Source organism: Accipiter gentilis, chromosome 5 (genome assembly GCF_929443795.1).
Source record: "Accipiter gentilis chromosome 5, bAccGen1.1, whole genome shotgun sequence".
Lineage (NCBI taxonomy): Eukaryota > Metazoa > Chordata > Aves > Accipitriformes > Accipitridae > Astur > Astur gentilis.
This window is the reverse complement of record NC_064884.1, coordinates 41,149,757-41,169,855: the sequence shown is the minus strand read 5'-3', so window position 1 is coordinate 41,169,855 and position 20,099 is coordinate 41,149,757. Positions and strand designations below refer to the sequence as shown.

The 20,099-nt window shown below is 47.4% G+C and overlaps 2 protein-coding genes across 4 annotated transcripts in view; one reads left to right on the top strand and one right to left on the bottom strand.

The window, feature by feature from the left end:
* NSF (N-ethylmaleimide sensitive factor, vesicle fusing ATPase) overlaps window positions 1–3,621 on the top strand; it is an 83,825-nt gene extending 80,204 nt beyond the window's left edge. Inside the window, exons 20-21 of one of the 3 annotated variants that reach the window (XM_049800174.1) lie at window positions 890–945; window positions 1,340–3,621. In XM_049800174.1, coding sequence (XP_049656131.1) covers window positions 890–945; window positions 1,340–1,355 — 72 coding nt within the window. In that variant the 3' untranslated portion in view covers window positions 1,356–3,621. The remainder of the gene's footprint in view (window positions 1–889; window positions 946–1,339) is intronic. The other 2 variants (XM_049800175.1, XM_049800173.1) reach the window with 2 other exon arrangements.
* A 3,132-nt stretch (window positions 3,622–6,753) lies between these two features.
* WNT3 (Wnt family member 3) overlaps window positions 6,754–20,099 on the bottom strand; it is a 50,010-nt gene continuing 36,664 nt past the window's right edge. The window contains exons 2-4 of the mRNA XM_049800083.1: window positions 17,271–17,512; window positions 8,333–8,598; window positions 6,754–7,233 (exon numbers count right to left, since the gene is read on the bottom strand). Coding sequence (XP_049656040.1) covers window positions 6,754–7,233; window positions 8,333–8,598; window positions 17,271–17,512 — 988 coding nt within the window. The remainder of the gene's footprint in view (window positions 7,234–8,332; window positions 8,599–17,270; window positions 17,513–20,099) is intronic.

Below are 20,099 nucleotides of genomic sequence, written 5' to 3'. Positions count from 1 at the left end.
TGCAACACAAAGATACTCTGAGAACCAACGGGCTCCAATTTCCGAATGTTTATAGTCCTAACTCACTGTATTTTGGTGTAGTGATGGCAATCTGCCTAGAGTCTTTCACATTAGAGAGGATCAACCAGCCCATCCATCAGCACAAAGGACAGATGTAGTTATACGTTGTGTCTTCTGATGGCAGCCTGATTCTCTGCCTCCTTAGCAGACCTTTCTCCTGCTTCCCTGTTGTCTCTATCTCAGTGTTGGGGGAGAGGCAGGACTGATATTTAGGGGATGTTCCTGGTTGATGGAGCCACCACACAAGCTGGTACTGCATGTTCTGGAAGCCTTGTGCTGTGATTCAGTTTTCCCTTATGTGCTAACCCACCATGTGCAGCTGCTTTCCTCTGGTGCTGTGGTGCTGGAGCTGTAAGGGCTAAGGAAGACAGAGGAAAGTTGAGGACATCTTCAGTCCCTTCTACTCCTAACTGCTTAATTGCTGCCCCAGCTCTGGAAAGGGGCAGATAGAAGCAGACACAGAATGGGCCTGGCTTCTGCAGAACCAGGCTAGAATTGGTAGTGTGGGGTGAAGCTAGTGTGCAGACTGCCATGAAAACAGAAGCACCTGATAGAAATGCTTGCGTATGTTTCCAGTCTGGCTCATTTCCTAGTGATGTGAGCATGCTAAGCTTGTGCTAACTGACTTTTTCTCCTGGTGCAGTGCTGTTATCTGCACTACTTAGCTGCAGAACTTCTGAACAAGCAGGCTGATCTCTGGCCAGTCCAATGCATGGGCAAAGCAATGCACACACATGCATCTCCAGCTATCTTTGTGGCCTCATTTTCCTATTGGGCTACTTGGAGGATTGCACCGCATTAACAGACATCTGTTTTGTTTGGTGTTTAGATGGATCCTGAGTATCGGGTGAAAAAATTCTTGGCTCTTCTGAGAGAAGAAGGAACGTAAGTACTTTTATTTTAAAGCATTGTTTAAAATTCTTTCCTCTGCTCAGAAACAAGTACTTCTTTGAGGGGAAACTGCAGTGTAGTATATCTGATCTCATTGTTGGCCCCTCCTATATTTACAGATATATCAGATCAGTTCTCCTTACAGCTGTATGCCAGTTGTTTTGGGAGGGAGGAGGTCCTGAAGACTTTTTGAGAACCTGCATGCCTGAATTCTCTGCTTTTCTTAATTTACCTGTGACTTTAAAATTTAAATGAGATATTGAACCACAGTTTAGCTTTCTTTAGTTAAAGTAAATCAGAGGAGATTCTGCTAGAGTTAAAATCTGGAACTTTTATTTCTTGTATTTCTCCTGTCTGAGAGAAGGATGTCATACTCTTTCCCCTGTAGGTATCACAGGGAATAGTTGAGCCCAGTCTTGACAGTGGCATCTCCTAGAAAATGACTTTCTAATACATGTAGGGCAGTACCTGTGCTGGGGAAACTCACAACAGTATCTATCCTGGCTACATGTGAGTGGGTTCCAGTGTGTGCTTGATGCTTTTATACATGTGCATGCTTTCTTGATGGATTTGGCTTCTTTTGCAAGAGTTCCTTCCCTAGACTGAAGGTGGACCAAGTGCAAGATCAACAGCTGGAAAAGTGACCAACCTGGAGAATATACACTGGGATCTTTACTCTTCTATGTTCAACACACTGGACAAAGTGAAATGCTTCCCTGTTTCCAAGAACCCAATGTGGAATCTGCATGTTTAGTGCAATACAGTATCTTTATTCTTCGTCTTTAATATACTGATGTCGTGTGGAAGTGTCTTCTAGAACACTGTGCTTCTGTCTCTGTGCAGGCGAGGCTGCGTTCTCATTTGATTTTAGCATGGGGGAAATGTCCTGTAAGTTTGAAGCTAACGCTCACTTGTGTCCAGCATCCAGTTGCTATGATAAGAAAGAAATCCTGACTTCTAATAAAACCTGACAGTCTGTGGTGAAGGCATATTAAAGTACTACTCTGTCTTATCCTGATCTGATGAACGGTTTCTTGTTATGTCGTCCTGTGCTTCATTGAACATTGAGCCAGGCTGATAACCTGAAGACAGTGCCCACAATAATTCAGCTCCAGAATGCCTAGATGCTAGTACCTGCTTTCTTTTATATCCAGGTATTTTGTGGCTTGATGAGAGAGACTGGCTAGTGGCATTAAGGACTGGAAGAAGGCAGGGAAGTATGTTGATCAGAGTAGAGGAAACTTCCAAATCCAGTATTTAAGGCATCAAAGCTTGTTGTTAATTCAACAACAGTTCTAGAGATGCTGATTCCAGCCTGAAAGCTCTTCATGAGTGCAATATAGATGGCAGCTTTGGTATTAGCCAGCCTCATTGTATCCCATTTTTTTGCCATGTTACCAAAGGTTGAAATTCCTCCTTAGAGATAGAGAGGAAGCCAAGCTCTGCAGATGCACAAGATATGTATTGCCATGTTTTTGCACTGAAATAAAGGAATGTATCAAACTTTGCTATGTGGTTGTTCCCCAATAATCATCTTGCATCAATGAGATGCTGTCGATGGTGACTGCATGAGGCTACTCCCCTCTGGTTCTTTGGCTCCACATGTTTAGTAAGGTTCATGGAACATACCTCAATTTGGTGGGGCATGAAATCAAAGCCATTTATGAGCTCTTAGTCAGTGTAGCTTCCTAAACTTGACCAGACACGCTGCTAAGGGCTAGCAGCTTTACCCAAAGCAGTGTTCCCAGGGAAAGAGGGTGCTTCACATTCTTTCAGGCCCAAAGGTGAAGGTACTGTAGTCCTTAGTGCGTACTTACAGCAGTCGGAATGTTTTAGTCACTCCACTCTGGTTTCTTTTCCTTTGGCAGTGCTGTTGTATTGTGATGACATTGCGAGTCCCGGTGGTTATTATTCCCTCTCATTTTGTGTACGATCTTGTGAATTTATTTGTTCCTTTCTTTCCTCTGCTAGTCCTAGTGACAGCAGCACACATTAACTTATATTTCGGAGTAAATGATGTAAACCTTATTGTGTCTTTGTCCAGAACTATTGATGAATAAATACCTGGTTTAATTGCACATTCAATGGATTCAATAAAAAGCACAACTACTTGTGATGATCTGGGAGACATCTGTGTCTTTGCTGCTAGTCAGTCAGAGGTGTATATATAGAGTGCTGATGTATGGCATGAAGATAGCAAAGCTATTCCCAGGCTGCTGAGAGCCAGAGCGATGCTCACCCTAAGCATGGATGGATTGAATATAGCCCCAGCCTGGATAGCTTGACCACAGGTGGTCTTAAAGGAGTTGGCTGAGAAGACCTCTGGTCCAACGCATGCTGGAGTTTTCTGGACCTTGCAGTGCAGAGGAAGCCCCAAAGATGTACGTGTGTGTGTGTGTGTTAGGTGTATCACACTTGAAGAAAGCCATCTATGAAAACCAGGGCAAACTGTTGGGTGCGACATCCCACCCATTCTGAACTATTCTGAGATCTCCACCCAAGAGGTTTCCTGCAGGTGGCAGAAGAGAATGACTCCTGGCAGCACCTTCCCACCACATTTTCTCCATGACACTGCCTGGGCAAGAGTGGCTTTATAGTGAGAACTATATTGCTTTAAACAGTAAGAGCCAAATTCTTCAATCCCTTCCTTACCCTGTTGTTGTTTTTTCCTGAAACTTCCAGAAACATAACTGTCTCTAAAATTGAGTTGTTAACCAAAGACAAATATATTTCAAAGTGTTGGGATGGGTTTTGGGGGGGGATGGAGTATGGTGGAGAAAGGCTTGGGATGATGGGCAGATGTGCAGATAGCTTCCACTGATAAAGCTGTTAAGGTCAGAACACTCCACAAGGCCGGGCTTTTTGGTTGTCTGGTTTGTTAGCAGCACAGCACTGGTGCTCCTGTAACTATGAAGGTATCACTGCTGCCATCCCATAGGAGATGGCCCTGGCAGAAGCATGCTGTCTGCAACGTGGTGCAGTGAAATGGAACTAGGCATCATGCACAAGCAGTGTGATGTTTCAGGCAGCACTCTGCAAGAAGGCAGATGTAATTGTTTTGTGTATAAATTAGGGATCAGTTTAGGAGTATAGAATGATTTTTATTTTTTTTTTACACCCTTCAAATAGGTATATTTGAGGCCTGTGCTGTAGAAAATTGTGTGCACTTAAAAGCATCATTAACGTATGGGAGATGTTGCAGAAATGCCTGCAAAATTATTCATGGACAAGAGAAGATGTTTTTATATGAGAAAATTTGGATGTCAGACTGTCCAAACCATCAAAAGGTGATTTGATGACAGCCTGCAAGTACCTTGGTGTGGGGAGAATATGAAGTCTAAAGTGTGTTTTAATCCCATAATCTCGTGTTGCATGCACACTGTGACATGGCACTATAAATAAAAATCTTAGCGTTCAGGTGTGAAATCTCCTATATTTGCTAAATTTTAGCATCATTGTCTTGCATTCACATGACTGTCACTGTGCATAAGTAGCTGGATGATGAACCACCACTCCTGTAGATGTTTTCCAGTAGGATTTAAAGTACCTTCAGAGGCAAACCACACAAGTGGGCAAGTGCATATTTTTGGTTTTTTTACCTTCTTTAATGACGTACCACAAAAAAATGCAAGTTGAAATATATTTTTCTCCAAATATATATATTTATATAATATATAATCTTAGTTAACTCAAGTATATACATTGTATAATAAATAATGCTTATAAAAAGAGAAATTTTCTGAATATAAAATAAAAAAAAATCGACCTCTACAACTTTATACAAAACTTTGGATAAAGCAGATTGATGGAAAAAGATCTTCCATTCAGTGCTAGAATACCTGGCTACAGTAAAATAATTACAAGGCAATAAATGTTCTATTTAATATTAAATACCTTTTCTTGATTAAAACAAAAAAACAAAAAAGGGATTTTTTTTAAAGTCAGGTACTTGGAGTCTTTCCAGACACAGAATTTAATATATACTTTTAAATAGAATGCATATCAGAAGACGGCTTATTTCTGAATCGGGGAGGTTTCTTAGAGCTCTCCTGTGATCTTTAATTTTAGAAAGCTAATGCTTCCCAGGCTGTGTGAATCCAGGAGCTCTTCATCATGCTCTACAGAGGGACCAAGAATTTTGCTCTGATTCTCTCCAGCCACAGGTTTGAGTGACAGGGCCATGTTCTGTGCTCCTTATGAGGGGTCTTTCACCCATTTTATTGCTCTTTGCAGTACTGTGTACTGCTCTTTCCCACGGGCAGAGAAGTGAGTGGAGTAGAAGACACAGCTTTAGTGGTTTAGACATACTTCTACGTTAAATCACTGATGCATGAGAAGTGGCATTGGAAGATGGTGATTGGTCCTCGTCATCTGTGGAGAAGCCCACCAAGACAGAGATAATATTTATTTTTTTAATTGCAAGGGTCAATATGCCATGAAAATGTAAGCCCAAAAAGGGGGCATGTGGTCAAGGAGGGGTGTGGGGGGCAGGGAGGAATGCTGACTTCTGCACTGAGATGGGTCATGGGATGTGTGTGGCCACACCTGGGGCCCAAATCCCTGCTAATGGTCCGGAGCCTCTGTGCCTGATGTGGACCCTTCATGAATGAGTTGCTGGTAACTCAAGAAATCCTATGGGAAGGCAAGGGTCTGCCTGGGATGGTGCTGTCAGATAAAGGTCTCCCTTCCCCATCTGCCCTTGCCTCTCTTTTGCGGGATGAAGTGGTTTGAACAAGTCTGTCTGATGGGGGAAGGCTGACAAGGCTTGGACAGAAATTTCTTCTTGCCATGGCTTCTGTCTCCCTGCCCATTACTGGTGCTCAGAGCTGGTGTAGCAGCTCCCCTGGCGGGTACCCTGTCCCCAGAGAGATGCTCTGAGCTCGCTCTGGGATATAACATCGTATCAGGGAATGCTTAGTAAATAGGTGCATCAACTGGGTTGATCTGCCTCTATCTTTAAAAATCTCTCTTGGGCAGCTGCACAGCAAGGATGCTGCCGGAGCAGTGATGCATCCCCATGTAGGAGGTGGCAGCCTCACCGTGTGCGCTCTGCTCTTACCCTGGGCCAAATGCCAGAGGATCAGCTCTGGGCTCTGCTTTCTTGCCGTCATCCTCAGGGGGATTATAGGAGATGATCTGGGGCTGTGGGGAGTAGAGAGGGCAAAGGGGAGGTGAAAGGAGAGACTGGCTGTAAGGCTCTGGTTGTGTGCTCAGTTTTTTTTGTCCAATGTCATCTCCTTGGAGCAGGAAGGAAGGACCCTGGCTGATGTGGGTAGTTGGCCCCTTTCCTCCTCCTTGCCAAATCTGCTGAGACCAGGATGGCCGTGCCAGCAGGCAGGGGAGCCTGTATTTGCTCAGCTTTAATGGTCCACCTGAACCCCCCGTATTGGCATCTGCATGGGCCAGACCTCCGGAGGAGGACAGAGCTGGAAGGTGTGCATGCTGTGTTAGCAGCACACTGACTGGTGTGGCTGTGCCTCACCTGGACCTCTGTTGTCTCTGCTTCTCCCTAGACAGTCTGTCCTGCCAAACAGCCTGAGAGAAGTCAGCAGATCAGTGATCTAACGTGTCTGCAGCGCCAGGTCTAGCCTTGGACCGCCTTGTGTGGGTGAGATGCCAAGAGCCTTCTCTGCAGCGCTGGTGCTGGCTGTGTGAGGGTGTCTGCCCTGACCAAGGGCATTAGGATTTTTGTATGCCATCCTCTGAAGTGTGAGGCCACCACGTGGGGGCTGATCACAGGGTTGATGGACCCCTTGGCCCTGCTCTGGAGCAACCTCCCATCAGTTGGAGACCTACCTACGTTTACTTGCAGGTGTGGACATCGTAGACGCGTATACACTCCTGGCAGCTCACATAGCAGCACCAGTGGAAGATGCAGTGACACTTCTCCTTTCGTTTCTCAGTCCTGGTGTTGTGGCCACGACCGCAGCACAGCAGGTCGCAGCCATCGATCCCGTGGGAGGTGACGTTGCACGTTCTGTCCCTCGTCCCAAAGGAGCCCGTCTCTGGGTTGGGCTCACAAAAATTGGGGGAGTTCTCATAGTAGACCAGATCCCGCTCCGTTGGTGGCTTGAAAAGAGCATACTTGGCCCTAAGAGTTTCTACCCATCCCCGAGATTCTCGGTGCTTTTCAACCACCATCTCAGAGGCGCTGTCGTATTTATCCTTCAGGTAGTCACCAATTGCCCGGAAATCAGGCTGGGCCCACCAGCAGGTCTTGACTTCGCAGCTTCCGGAGAGACCGTGGCACTTGCACTTCAGGTGCATGTGATCCAGGATGGTCTGTCAGGGGGAGAGAAAACAAGGTGGTCAACAGCAGTTTATGGTGTTCAGCATTTGCTTTCAATCACCTGCCTTTGCTACCTGGATTTAAAAGTCTGATCTGAGCTTGGTCTGGAAAGTGTAGGCTAGTTGTAAATGCTTGGGAGCTTTGGTGTGCAGCAGAAACATCTCTAGGAGACATCGCACTAGAAGAACATGACTGAGACAGGCATCTGCTCTAATCATTTATCCAATCCAATCCGATCTAATCTAATCAATCTAATCTAATCCCAAGGTCTGATCCTTTCAATGGGGTCCTCCCTGTCATGTGTGTGTGGACAATCAGAGCCCAGAGAATTTGAGGGTTGGAGGATGTCTCTGACACATGTGGATGTAGACTGATCCCCCTATCCTAGCTTTGCTAACTACCCTTCATTTTATGCCCTGAGTCTGACAGTTTTCACTAGAAAGTAAATGAAATTGTGAATCCAAGGACATGATGCTCTCTCTTCCCTAGAAACCTCTTCTGTGTGGAGCAAAATAATCAGTGATTTTTGTTAAAATTACTAGAGTTTGGTTGTGTTTTTTTTTTTACAGGAAGCTGTCAGTCATTAACACAAGTTAGAGATTCAAGCTTCTACGCCGTAACACGGTTAAAGCACACTGGGTTTGCAAATGACCTAGAGCAGGCAGTAGCCCAGGTACCTGCTGACAGCAAGAATAGAATAGAATATTTCAGCTGGAAGGGACTGATGACCATCATCTAGTCCAACGAATTGCTGGGTGGGACAATATTACAATGGGGAGCATGCAGGAAGGAGTAGCTTGGGCGTAAAGTCCTCTTCACCGTTGACCTGGGGTCTTGGGTGGTTGAGTTGGGTTTCTGTGCACTGCCTTGGGAGATGCTTGTGCTGGACTCAAGGCATGTTTTAGCTCTTCTTAACCCCCCCCCCCCCCCCCCCCCCCATCTCTTTGGAGAGAGTGGAAATGCTGTGCCCTGGAAAATAATCCTAGAAATCTCCTGCCCAGGCGTTATTATGGTCCCATTACATCAGGGGGAGCCAGATTGGGCCATCCATGCAGGCATGGACGACCAGCTCTGGACCTGCTGGGCACTCACCGTCCTGCCGGCCTCGTTATTGTGTCTGTTCATGGCTGAGCGGGCATCTGGCCGGTTCTCTCGGGCGTCTGCGAATTCTCGGGACACCAGCACACCGAAGTCAGCATCCTCGCTGCATCCCCCCCATTTCCAGCCATCCCCTGGAGGTCCTTTATGGTGAGAGTCACAGCCGCAGATTGTGGATGTGCCCTCAGCACAGGAGCGGGTTACAGCGAAGGCCACCCCTGCTGATGCGATGGCATGGACAAAGGCAGACTCTCGTGTGGCTGGGAATAAACAGAGTCCATGGGATTATCAGTCAACATAACACTTTTGTTTTCCTTCCCAACCTCCTTCAGCATCATCTAAATCTCATTAAAAAGCAAAAAGTTATTTAATTAATTTTTTAATGAACATTTTCTGAATCAGGTGCTGGTGGCATCGCTTTCTGAATCATGCAGGCATGTGGGAGAGAATTGTAATTCCAGCTCTGTGTATGACAAGTGCAGCATTTCCTCAGATACAACAGGTGCAGGATTTGATTCAGCATAGGTGCTGATGGGTGCACAAAACATCAGTAAGAGCTTGAGGGGCCTCAGAAGAGAGTAACTGGAGTAACTCCTGGTCTGGCATTCCAGAGAGGGACTCCATGCCTGGTGTTAGTCCAAGGGGAGATGAAGCAGCTCATATACATGCTGAAATGGGGAAAGGTTTCAGATGATACAGGACAGACAATGGCAGAACAAAGCCTAAGAGCTAGTCGTTACTGTTAAATGTATCTAGACTAAACAACATGTGACTTTACAGCAATGGAATAAAACCAGCTGAGGGTGTGAAGGTAACCTTGAAGTTGCTCATTAATTACTGAACAGTCCCAGAGGAAATTGAAGCAGACAAAACTCAAGCCTGTTCTTTGACTCTGTAACTATTGACATGCTCCAGGTACACAGTTGCAGTGAGTGAATTTCGGCAGGCTCAAAGTAGCAAAGCTGGAGAAAGTCCTGAAAGCATTGAATGCTGAAGAAGGGGTGAAATAAATTGCCCAGGATGCCTAGGTGGACTGCGAGCTGGCAACGGGAGTATGTCTGGATCCTCTGTGCTAAGAGAGAAAAAATGTTTCAGCAGAACAAAGATACCTGGGCAGGAGGTGGGAACAAAACAGAAAATCCACATGAAGATGAAGGTGCAATGGGTTTGCTGAACTGGAGCATCTCGGTCCATCACCTCTTCCACTTGTGACCATGGCAGGGCAACTCTGAGGCCCTCCCGCTTCCCTGGTCGTTCTGTGGGGCCCTGACCTGGACTTCAGACAGCAGCAGCCAAAATGCACACAGGTATGGGGAAGCCACCAGAAGCCGTAAAGATGTTTACATTGGCTGGATGTTATAGCCAGCTGGGTCTGAGAAGGACAACAAGGCCAAGCAGGATGGGTGGGAAGCGCACCCCTGAGGTGGCAGCGTGGGTGGCTGTTCTGAATAGCAAACCCAAAGCAGCAGCTGGTGTGGAGCCATCAAGACAGACTTTCTTGGCCTGCTACTACCAGAGGAAACTTCTGAGATATTAGAAGCACCAAATAACAATACTGTGAGAAGAGCTAGAAGACCTAAACCTAGCTTTAGAGGGTAAGACTTTGGGAGTCTTAGACTCTGTCCGTAAGTGGACAATACACTGTCAAATTGAAAGGGTATTTCCTGCATTATGTATCTTGGTATGGTAACTCTTCAGGAGGCCATTGAAGAAGTCGTGACATGCTCTGAACTGAGCTGGTCTTTTCACTGGTGGCTGATGGCTCTTCCACTGGTTTGAAAGCAGGACAATAGCTAACTTTGAATTTTCAACCCCGATTAAAGCCCAGCCAATTTACATCCTTTGTTCCTGTGCTCACATTGACTTTCATCTTCAAGTAGCTTTTAATGGCCCCTGTACATCATGGTGCTTGCAGAGAGCAAAACTTCCATTTCATTGTGCTCAAAGAACCATATTTGTTAAGTCTTTCCATAAAATGTTGTCCTTTACACTCATCGGCCTGGCTGCCCATCTCTGCATCGCTCCCAGGTTTGATTCCTCTCTCTCTAAGGGAGAACAGAAGCAATCACTCCCTTCCAGCTGAGGACTGACTGGGGCTGAAGGAGAGCAAGTCCTACCACAGCTCAGAACAGCTCAGAGATAATCTCCCGCATTAGGACACAGACTGGCAAGTCCCCCATGTGTTTCCCTGCTCAGCAGAGTGACACAAACTTTGGTCCCTGGACTTGGAGTCTGGGTTCTTGCAGTAGTGACGTTGTGGTTCAGCTACAGAGCTCTGCTCAGGATGTTTTTAAAGGTTTCTTGGTTGGTTTTTTTTTTTGTTTGTTTGTTTTAATTTTTATATAAAGGAGACAGTGTTGCACTATTTCTACTAATTTTGAAATCAACAGGAGTTTGGCCATTAACTTCAATAAGGCTGTACTAAATACAGACTTTCCCAAGCACCCTCAAAATAATATCTCAGTCTCAACTTTCTCCTTAGGAACATCTTTTGGTTCAGAGCCTCTCTGGTATGCCAGAGTCTGCATAAGTACAGCACCCTGGTGAATGACACTGGAGTGCTTTAACCCTATGTGGCATCTTATAAAGATGGAGGCCTTAGGTCTGTAAATCTAGAGTAGGTGTTGGAGTCAATCCAACCTCGCACCCAGTGTGCAGGAGACCAAGGAGGTGCTGAAGGCAGGTGGTCAGGGCTGCAGTGTCTGGGGTACCATTGCTGGTAGACAGTGCCTGGGGTGCGCTGCAGGAGGTGTTTCCAGCTGCCTCGTGGGTGTAGCTTGACTGAACAATCAGGACAGTCATCAATGGATGTGGGATGAAGCCAGAATTTTCAGCTGGCTCAGACCAGTGATGACCTTGGAGACAATCCCCTCCTTCCAGAGCAGAAGCCATGAACCATCCTCTCAACTGCCCCATGCATCCCTCACCTGCTCTTGCCTCGTGCCCTGGGGATGTCTTTGCTGCACCAGGTCTTGCTCCTTGGCCTGCAGTCTTCTCTGTGGAGGTGGGGTCTAGCTTCTAAAAATCAGGCGTCTCAAACTGAGCTAATTTCATCCCATGCAGGCAATCGAAAGAGGCAGTGCCTGGGTATGTGCCAGCTGCAGAAATGCACATTCTCTCCCCTGCTGCAGCATGGGGAACTTGTGTCTAGACGCCAAACGCGATCCTAAATGAGGGCTGCTCAATCCTGTCTTTGCCAGTGGGACCATGCTGTGGTTTTCACTTTTTTTTAATTCAAACTCTTCCCTCCTTGCCCTTCTCACCTCCGATAGGCCAGCAGAGATCCAGCCTCTACGTACCGAGGTTTTCATTAGATATCTTTCCCCAAACACTTACAGTGGGACCACTGGGGGCTACGGGCCACCGGTTGAAGATCACTGCTCCAACTGGAGTGTTTCAGCCTGACAAAGGCTATTTGGGTGGCCTATGATCTAAAGCAGATCAGATTAGAGGAGCTAGCGAGCCCTTCTGGCCTCAGACCAGGACAGCTCGGGGGCAGAGGGGGAGGACACGAGCCACTCTCCTGCTGACGTGCCTTCACTTTCCACCCTGGGGGTGGTGGTGGTGGTGAAAAAGCAATGGGCATGGGATGGAGAGTTGCTGCATGTTTTGTAAGTCTGTAAGTCCCTGTACAGAGTGCGGGTGCTGGGATGGGACCTGAGCTGGGGCTGGTGCCGCCGCAGCCAGGCAGAGGCACGATGCAAAGTGCCCCGGGGAGCTGAACCCCTCTTGCAGCTGCCCTGCAGCACCCCACACAGCCCTGCGTCTGCCCGGCGAGCTCTCCGCACGATGCTGGGGTGGGGTGGGGGGGCAGTGAGCTGCAAACACAAACGCCTCGCCTTGAAATTCTCTCCTGGGTCTGGGCAAGGAGCCGGGAGAATTTCCCAGAGATGAAATGCGGGAGCAGCGTTCCCAGAACCAGGGGAGGGGCTGGCGAGGGAGGATTAGAGCCGTCTTGACAGTGCACCACTGCGACTGTCTCCCAGCCAGGCCCGTTACCTGCTGGGACACTCAATTTGCCATTGTTCCCGCGGTGTCACACTGTATTACCAGCATAATGCAGAATGTTTCCGCCGGCCAGCGTACCCACGGCACAGAGCACTGGCATTCCCCAGGAGCACCTCGTAGCAACGGGGCAATGTTCCCCTGTCCTGCCGTCACCCTCCAATCCCGCCAGCCCGGCTGGGAAATCCCTATTGATGGCGCTCCCCAGCCCCCCGCCACCGGATCAGAATGGCTAAAGGGCGTGTGAATGCTGCAGCAATTTGAAACGACTGCAGCGCTGGGATGGTATCGCTCGCCCTGCCTCACAGTAGGGGAGGAAGCTTAGCTCTTTCTCATCGGTATAAGCTTATTTTTCTCTCTCCCTCTCTCCTTTCCCTCCCCCTCCCTTTAAGCTGTTGAGTTTATATCAAGACGGCCCCTGATCCCACACACCCCTGTTTAGATGCAAATGACTGCAAGTGTCATGGCTGAGAAAAGCCATGGGTTATCTTGGTGCGGGTCTGCCTTTTCACAGCTCGTGTCAGGGGCTTAGCCGAACACACAAGGACCCCCAAAGGCAGCCCGGGCCCAGCTGCCTTTTCTGCACCTGGCCCTGCTGCCGTCACGCTCCTCACAGCCACGCACGAGATGCTGCCGTGGCCGGTATTGCCGGCGAAAGGCTCGAGCCCAACCAGGGTCAAGGAGGACCTTTCTAGAGAATCGATGGCATCTTCCTGGAGAAGGAGAGTGAGCAAAGGGCAGCCGCGGTGCGAGGAGGCAGGGGACGACCGTTTTCCCCGTCGCTCAAGATGTGGGGAAATGGATGAGCTTGCTAAGGCTCCTGCGAAAATCACTCCTGCAGATCCAGTCCTGCCTGCGGCTCAGAGACCTCTTCTCTGTCCCAGGAGTTGGTCTCCAGATGCCTGTGGGGCCTTCCTGCCTCGTACACTCACTACCAGCTCTTTCTGGGCACTGTGCTTTAACCAAAATCACGGACTTTATCACTAACCCAGAGAATGGCAATTGCTTACCCTCCCAGAGCAGCAGCAAGTCACCTGGCTGTAGACTCAACCTTGGCTTTGGGGCAGGACTTGGCTGGAAGAGACATTGTCCTTTAATGAAAATGGACCTTATTTTAAAAAGAAAAGGGAGGGAGAAGAAAGAGGGGGGAAAGCAGGTTTTTCTTCCCTCCTTGTCCCAGACTGCACACCTGCAGTATAAATCATCTTGGGGAATTTGCTTGTAAAAACATGATCTTACCCCACATTCTGGGGTTGGTTTTTGGGTTTTGTTTTTTTTGTGTTTTTTTTTCGTAGGCCAGGTTAGAAAAAAAGACATGCAAAAAAGAAAACTTGCAGAAAGATAATCAGTGGCCCTAGGAAACCAAAGCCTTGCCAGCTACGGCTGCCACATATTTTATGGGAAAAACCTCGTGAGTCTGAGTTTCAAGTAGGGGACATGGGAGGAAATCGGGTTGGCCAAGGCAGAGCATTAGCCAGGTTCAGTGTTCAGCAGCTTCCAAATGGGAGTTCTTTAGTCTCTCAGGGGTTTCTCTGTGCTGTATTTGCTGTTTATTGCTTTGCTGTGAATTTGAAGCCATGCAAGAGACTATGAAAGGAGAGATTAGAGTCATGCAGTGAGGCTGGAAAGGGAAGTGAGATGGGGATGTGATGGGAAGCTGTGGGAAGACCTGGGGGCAGGAATCCCTTGGGCTATTTCAGGGAGCAATGCCCTGTGCTCCCACACTGACACCAGTGCTCAAAGCCTGGATGATGTGCCCAGAAGGAGCAACCAAGAAAGACTTGAACACATGTGCCACAAGAGGGTCTGCACAGCTGAACCACTGCAAATGGCTCCATCATTTTCCCACACTACATTGCTCTTCAGACTAAACTCTCCTCGAATGGAAGCAACCGTGATTAACATTTTTGCAGCTCCTTTAAAAAAAAATTATCCTCAATTCCTTTTCAGGCTGTATTAGAAATGATTTTCCATGCTATGGTAGTGAGAACTACGCCTTTGAAGTTTTTTTCCAAAATAGCTTCAATCTACCTAAGGGAGTAGTAGATGAGATTAACCTAAATGTTGCTCTTTGATACTTAGAGGTGATTTCATCCAGGTAGTTATCATAGCTTAAATACTGGCTATTTTGGGCTTAGCATTCAATGCCTATTGGCCTAATACACAGTGCAAACTGCAAGAGTGATTGTCATCTTAGTTTGAGTCTTGCTATTAATTTATTATTCTTAGTTTATGGGGTTACACCCCTGTGTGTCCTGGAAGTCCACAAGAAGGGAACACAGCAATAGCTGTCACAGGTGCTCAGGGCTCAGCCAGACATAAAAATGCAGCTGGCGATGATTGCAGATCTCAGTGCCAGGTTATGGGCTGAAAACTCTTGACTTCTGTTGTTGCTGGATCTAACGAAGATGGGACAACAGCTTGGGAGAAGGCGATGCTATGAAGGCACCAGAAACATCCAGCAACCCTATCCACAGCCCCCTCAGCAGCGATGAGCATTGTCGGTCCCCGGATTCATCACAGCTAATGAGATCTATCAGGGCAGGACAAAAGCCTTTTTATTGCCGTCGTTATCCTTCCTTCAGCTGAGAAAGCAGTGGCTGAAAAGGTTATGTTTTTTTCTGTGACTACTCATGCTGCAAACTTTGGGAATCGCAAAGGCGTTCCTAGTGTTACTCATTGCTACATAGATGAAATGAGTCCCATCCCATCTGCGCTCATTAATTTTCAAGGCAGCAGTGAAAAGACATTAGCACATTTAAAAAATGTAAATAATAACCACAGTCAAATGGGTTGGACTTTGATGTATCATTATTTGCAGATGATACTGTTTATTTTTATCTGTTCTACTTACAGGTTAGTGAGACACAAGAATAAATACGTTTTTCAAGCTAATTGCCTGGCAGTACTGTCTAGGAGACTATTGGTGCATCACGGTTTGATTGGGAAAGCTGTATAACAAATGTGCTCAATAATTTTTCTCCATCTGTCAGAAGAGTTTCAGAGCTATGGGTGATATTTTACTTTGTCAGCTTGGAGTGCACAGAAATGTTGAGGCATGTCCACGCATGAGGTTTTGCTCTAGTCCCTGCAGCTGAAGGAATCTTAAAATATTCTTCATAAATTCAAAGTTCAGTTTGCTCATTATGGGAAGGAAGGTTCAAATCCAATTTTTAAATGCTTTCATGCTGACAGAAATGGTGGTGAGAGATTTTCAGTGCCTGAATACTACAACAGTTCCTTCAGAATGTGTTTAAAATTTTTATGATAGCTTTTATGATAATTTTTAAGAAAATTAAAACTTTCTGATCTTGTAAGTGCTGAAGTTTAGGACATGCTTTTATTAGACAGCAAGTTATAGTGTGGCAAGCCTTGATGACAAGTTATTTGATAGTAAATACAGCAGTTACCCCAAAGTACATCCTGCAAAACAGAGGGGAATTGGATCTCATGGTCCTTATTAGCACTCTAATATGACTTTACAATCCTGATTTCTGCAAAGAATCGCACTTTAATCCAAATGAGTCATTTTCACTGAAATATACTACTGATGTTTCAGGAAACTATGCCATTCTTGGAAGGTTGAAGCTTGAAAAAAATATTATGAACTGTTTATATGCAGAATATTATAGGTTTGTAAGATTCACCAGGAGATATGCACACTCCAGGAGACTATTGGGAAATAGTCTAATGTCCTGGCTTCCAACCCTAATTTCTCCAATTTCTTAAAGGTCGTACCATAAGATTCCCATTTCCAAAGCATCACTGGAAAGAATAATTTCTTTTCAATAAGCAGACTTCACTGGACTGCAGAGACTCAGTGTATGTCAATACCAATGGAGCTAAGCTTCGGAAATGGTTTTGGTGGCATTTGTGAAGCTGTGAAACCAAGACATTTTCTGTGGATGTCCTTTGTGCTAAACTCGGCATGGAGTCAACAAAAACCATGGGATGGGATGGAGAGAAGGGGAATTTTTTATCCACCAGTTGTTCAGTTTCATGGGAATGCTTTTTAATCTAAGCATTCTTAGAAATCTTGTTTTTCTAGCTGGACATCTGAGACATGGGATAGGTTATCTGCCACCAAAGTACTCCAGCACCCTCCTTTCAGGTCATATTTGGCTGCAGGCTAGTGGTACAGGTGCCCATCTGTCTTGGGGCCCAACATCTTGCTTTTCTCAGTGTAATGCCCAGGCTGTGACCTCATTGGGAATCCCAAGTTTATCATGCCTCATCAATGTACTGCCGGTGTGCCTGATCCATGGCAGTGGGTCTAGAGGGGTGGCCTTTCAGGAGGAGGTGATGAAGAGGGGCAAGCCCATGTGTTTTGAGAGGAGAGGGAAAATACATTTATTCTCCCTCTTTTTGTTCCCAGCCCTGACTGTTTTGGGCTCATCTGTGAAAAGATATGTTGAAATCCCAACTAAGCCTGACCAGTAACATGGATTTCAACCATGGCTTCTCACTGGCAGGGAAACTTCTGCCCACAGGCCTCCTGGGGTAGGCAGTGCCTGCTTCAAAGGGCCTGCCTTGGCCCCACAACCCCTCTCCCTGGCTTTTCCCCTGGGTCTGCTGGACCCTGTTGTTTGGAAGCGCTGCGTGCCCTGGGCAGGGAGGATGGAGTCCACAATTCCAGAACATGTCAGGATGCATGGGGCTAGACCTTCCTCTTCCTGTACTTTATCCTACCTGGCCGTACTGAGAGCTCCTGGGATGGGAACAGACCCTTCCCTCATTATGCCTTTCAATGTGACACACCAAAAAAATTGGAAAAAAGAAATTGGAGAAATTAGGGGTTAAAGCTAGGACATCAGACTCTTTTCCCAATGTGTTCCCAGTAGGATATCCAAAAGCCAAGTGGAGATGTGACAGATCCACCCACCCTGGCAAACCCGTTCCCCCACAGCCCCCCAGCTTTGTTGTTTACCTTTGTCCAGGACCGGCCCAAAGATGGCCAGGCTGTCGTCAATGGTGGTGCAGTTCCAGCGGCGGCCCCGGAACTGGTGCTGGCACTCCTGGATGCCCAGCTTCACCCCTTCAGCCACGCTGGGCATGATCTCAATGTAGTTGCGGCAGAAGCGGAGCTGCTTGGGGACGAGACCGGGGATGGAGCCACAAAGGATGGGCTGGGACCCAAGGGAGCTGTACTGCTGACCTAGTGCAAGGGACCTGCAAGGGACAGAGGACAGCATGAGGGTCGGGAAACCAGCAGGCACTAATGGCCCTGCCCCCTGCCCCCCCCCCATCTCCAGGGGGAATTTGAAGAGCCAAGGTGAACCAATAGTTAAGGGAGACAAAGTGCTGAAAAACAGGGATTTCCTAAGAAAACAAGAGAGTTCCTACTGAATAGCAGTGATGTGAAAAGGGCTTTTACACCTGAAGATGCCCTAGTCCTTTCTGGGCACAGAAGGAGGGACTCAGCTTTCTACATGGAGTCACCAAGAGCCGTTCGGTGTACTCCCAAGTATCTGAGATATCCCCATGGGGCTGGTGGATCTGACAAAGGACCTGCAAGGAGCTGTATCCAGGGAAGCAACGCCTGGAGGCTGGGGAATACCCTGGTGTGCCTCAGCTGTCAGGAGACACTGACATGAGAGCTTCTGAATTGTGGCCAAGGTGGGAAGTGTCCCATCCAATGCCAAATTCATCAGCAGAGGGATCGCCATTTACTGGAGAGGGGCTGCTCTGGGGTCAGGCATGTCAATGCCATGCATCCCAGCCTGTCTTGACACCTGGTGGGTGGTCCCAGCAGAGACTGAACCACAACAGTTCCACCCTGATGGACACCAGCCTCTAGCTGCAACTGTGAGTTGGGCAGATGTGCTGGTACATGGTGAAGGTGCTGAAGGGCAGATTTGAGAGGACCTTTTCCTACTGGTCCAAGCACCTGCCAATTGCCCAGCATTAAATATGTGGGTCAAATTCCTTATTTGGCCAGAAATTGTCACTGAAGGGTGAAGACACATATTTGCTTAAAGAAGCACTGAGATACCTGCTATTACACACAAACAAGGATAGTCCTACAGCTACTGCCTTGCTTAGGATGCAGACCATCCTGCAGTGTCACTCCAGAACTTGTGGTCAAATCTGTGAATGAGCAGCATTCTCAGAACATACGATGTTCTGTAACAGAGTGGACATGATGAACTCAATTGCTTCTAGTGCAGAAACCTCTGCCCGATCTGTCCAGATACTGATATAGGCAAATATTAAAGAGCTTTTTAGTATGTCCATATTTCTCTTATACTGGGGAGTCTGCAACTGGACACAGGACTTAAGATGAGGTCTAACCAGCGCTGAGTAGAAGGGAAGGATCTCCTCTCTCTACCTGCTTGAGTGCTTTTCCTTGTGCAGCCCTAATCGCTTTCTTTGCTGCAATGGCACATTGCTGCTTCATGTTCAAACTTTTGTACACCAGCACCCCCAGGTCTTTTTCTGTATGCTGCTTTGTAGCTGGTCAGCCACCACACCTTTACGGGTACATGGGGTTATTTCTCCCCAGGTCCCTTGGTTGAATTGTATGATGTTCCTGTCTGCCCATTGCCCGGCCTTTAGAGGTCCCTTCAAATGGCAGCTCAACCATCTGGGGTAACAACCACTTCTCCCGGTTTTGTTGTGTTTTTCCCTAACCCACCTGCCCACACCTGAAGGCTGTGTGTAAGCTAATCAATCATTTTATAGTCCATAGTTAATTCAGGTTGGGAGAGACCTCAGGAGGTCTTTAGTCCAACCTCCTGCTCAGAGAAGGGCCAGTTTCCAAGTTAGATTAGGTTTCTCAGGGCCTTGTCCTTCTACAATGTGAAAACGGCCAAGGTCAGAGATGCCACCACTTTATGAGACTGGTGGTTGACTGTCCTTGTCCTGAACTGCTCATCCAGCCTGAAGTCTCAGGCTGGATGCTGAGCTGACAGTAGCTGGGTAAATTAATTGCATGGTACCTACTCAGGAGACGTCTCTGCTGAAGACACTGAACTAGAAGACCTGACTCCCACCCTGGCTGGGAAGTGCATGCCTCTAACCCCTGCCCCAGTGCTGTCTTCTTCCACAGCTCCCTGCTCAACCATCTCTCAGCCCTGTTAATTCTGCACCTCTCTGCTCACCTACCCAGCAGTGAGGCAGCTGCCCGAGACTTCAGGACCATAGCACTTCATGCAATGTTTTGACTCTATCATCTCCCACACCGTTCGATGGGACACACAGAAAAGTGGCAACCAGACATGGCTGGGAGGCAACACAGCACAACAGACAGCACACTAGGCCTGGTTCCCAGAGCTGCTTTGTGCTTCCAGCTCCCACCAAGTGCAACCTGATGGGGGGGAGCTCAGAACTGCTGGGAAGACTGGTCAGCTCCAAGGAACAGTTGTGAACAACCTTAACTTCATTCTCCATCCAGCGAGGCCAGTAATGTGGTGAACAGGCAGGAGAGCATGTTGCATTTCTCCAGACACCCACTTATGCAGACAGACTCCAGTCTCAGGGGGGGTGGCATGCTGCAAGATGCTTTCTCCTGCCTGGATTTGCACGGTGGTGGAAGTGAAGTTCATGTTCAGTGTCAGAATTTACAAGGATGTGCCTGCAGCAGCAGTTTCTCCCAGCAGTTTCTGACAGCAGTGGTGGTGGAGGGTTGGTATGGTGTGCTGGCCGTAAGCTCCACACCACGTCATGCATGCAGGTTAAGTCTGCTGTAGCTCACTGGTGTAAAACCTGGCCCAATTTTTTTATCTGGATTATCAGTTTGGTCCCTCAGGGACCCTGC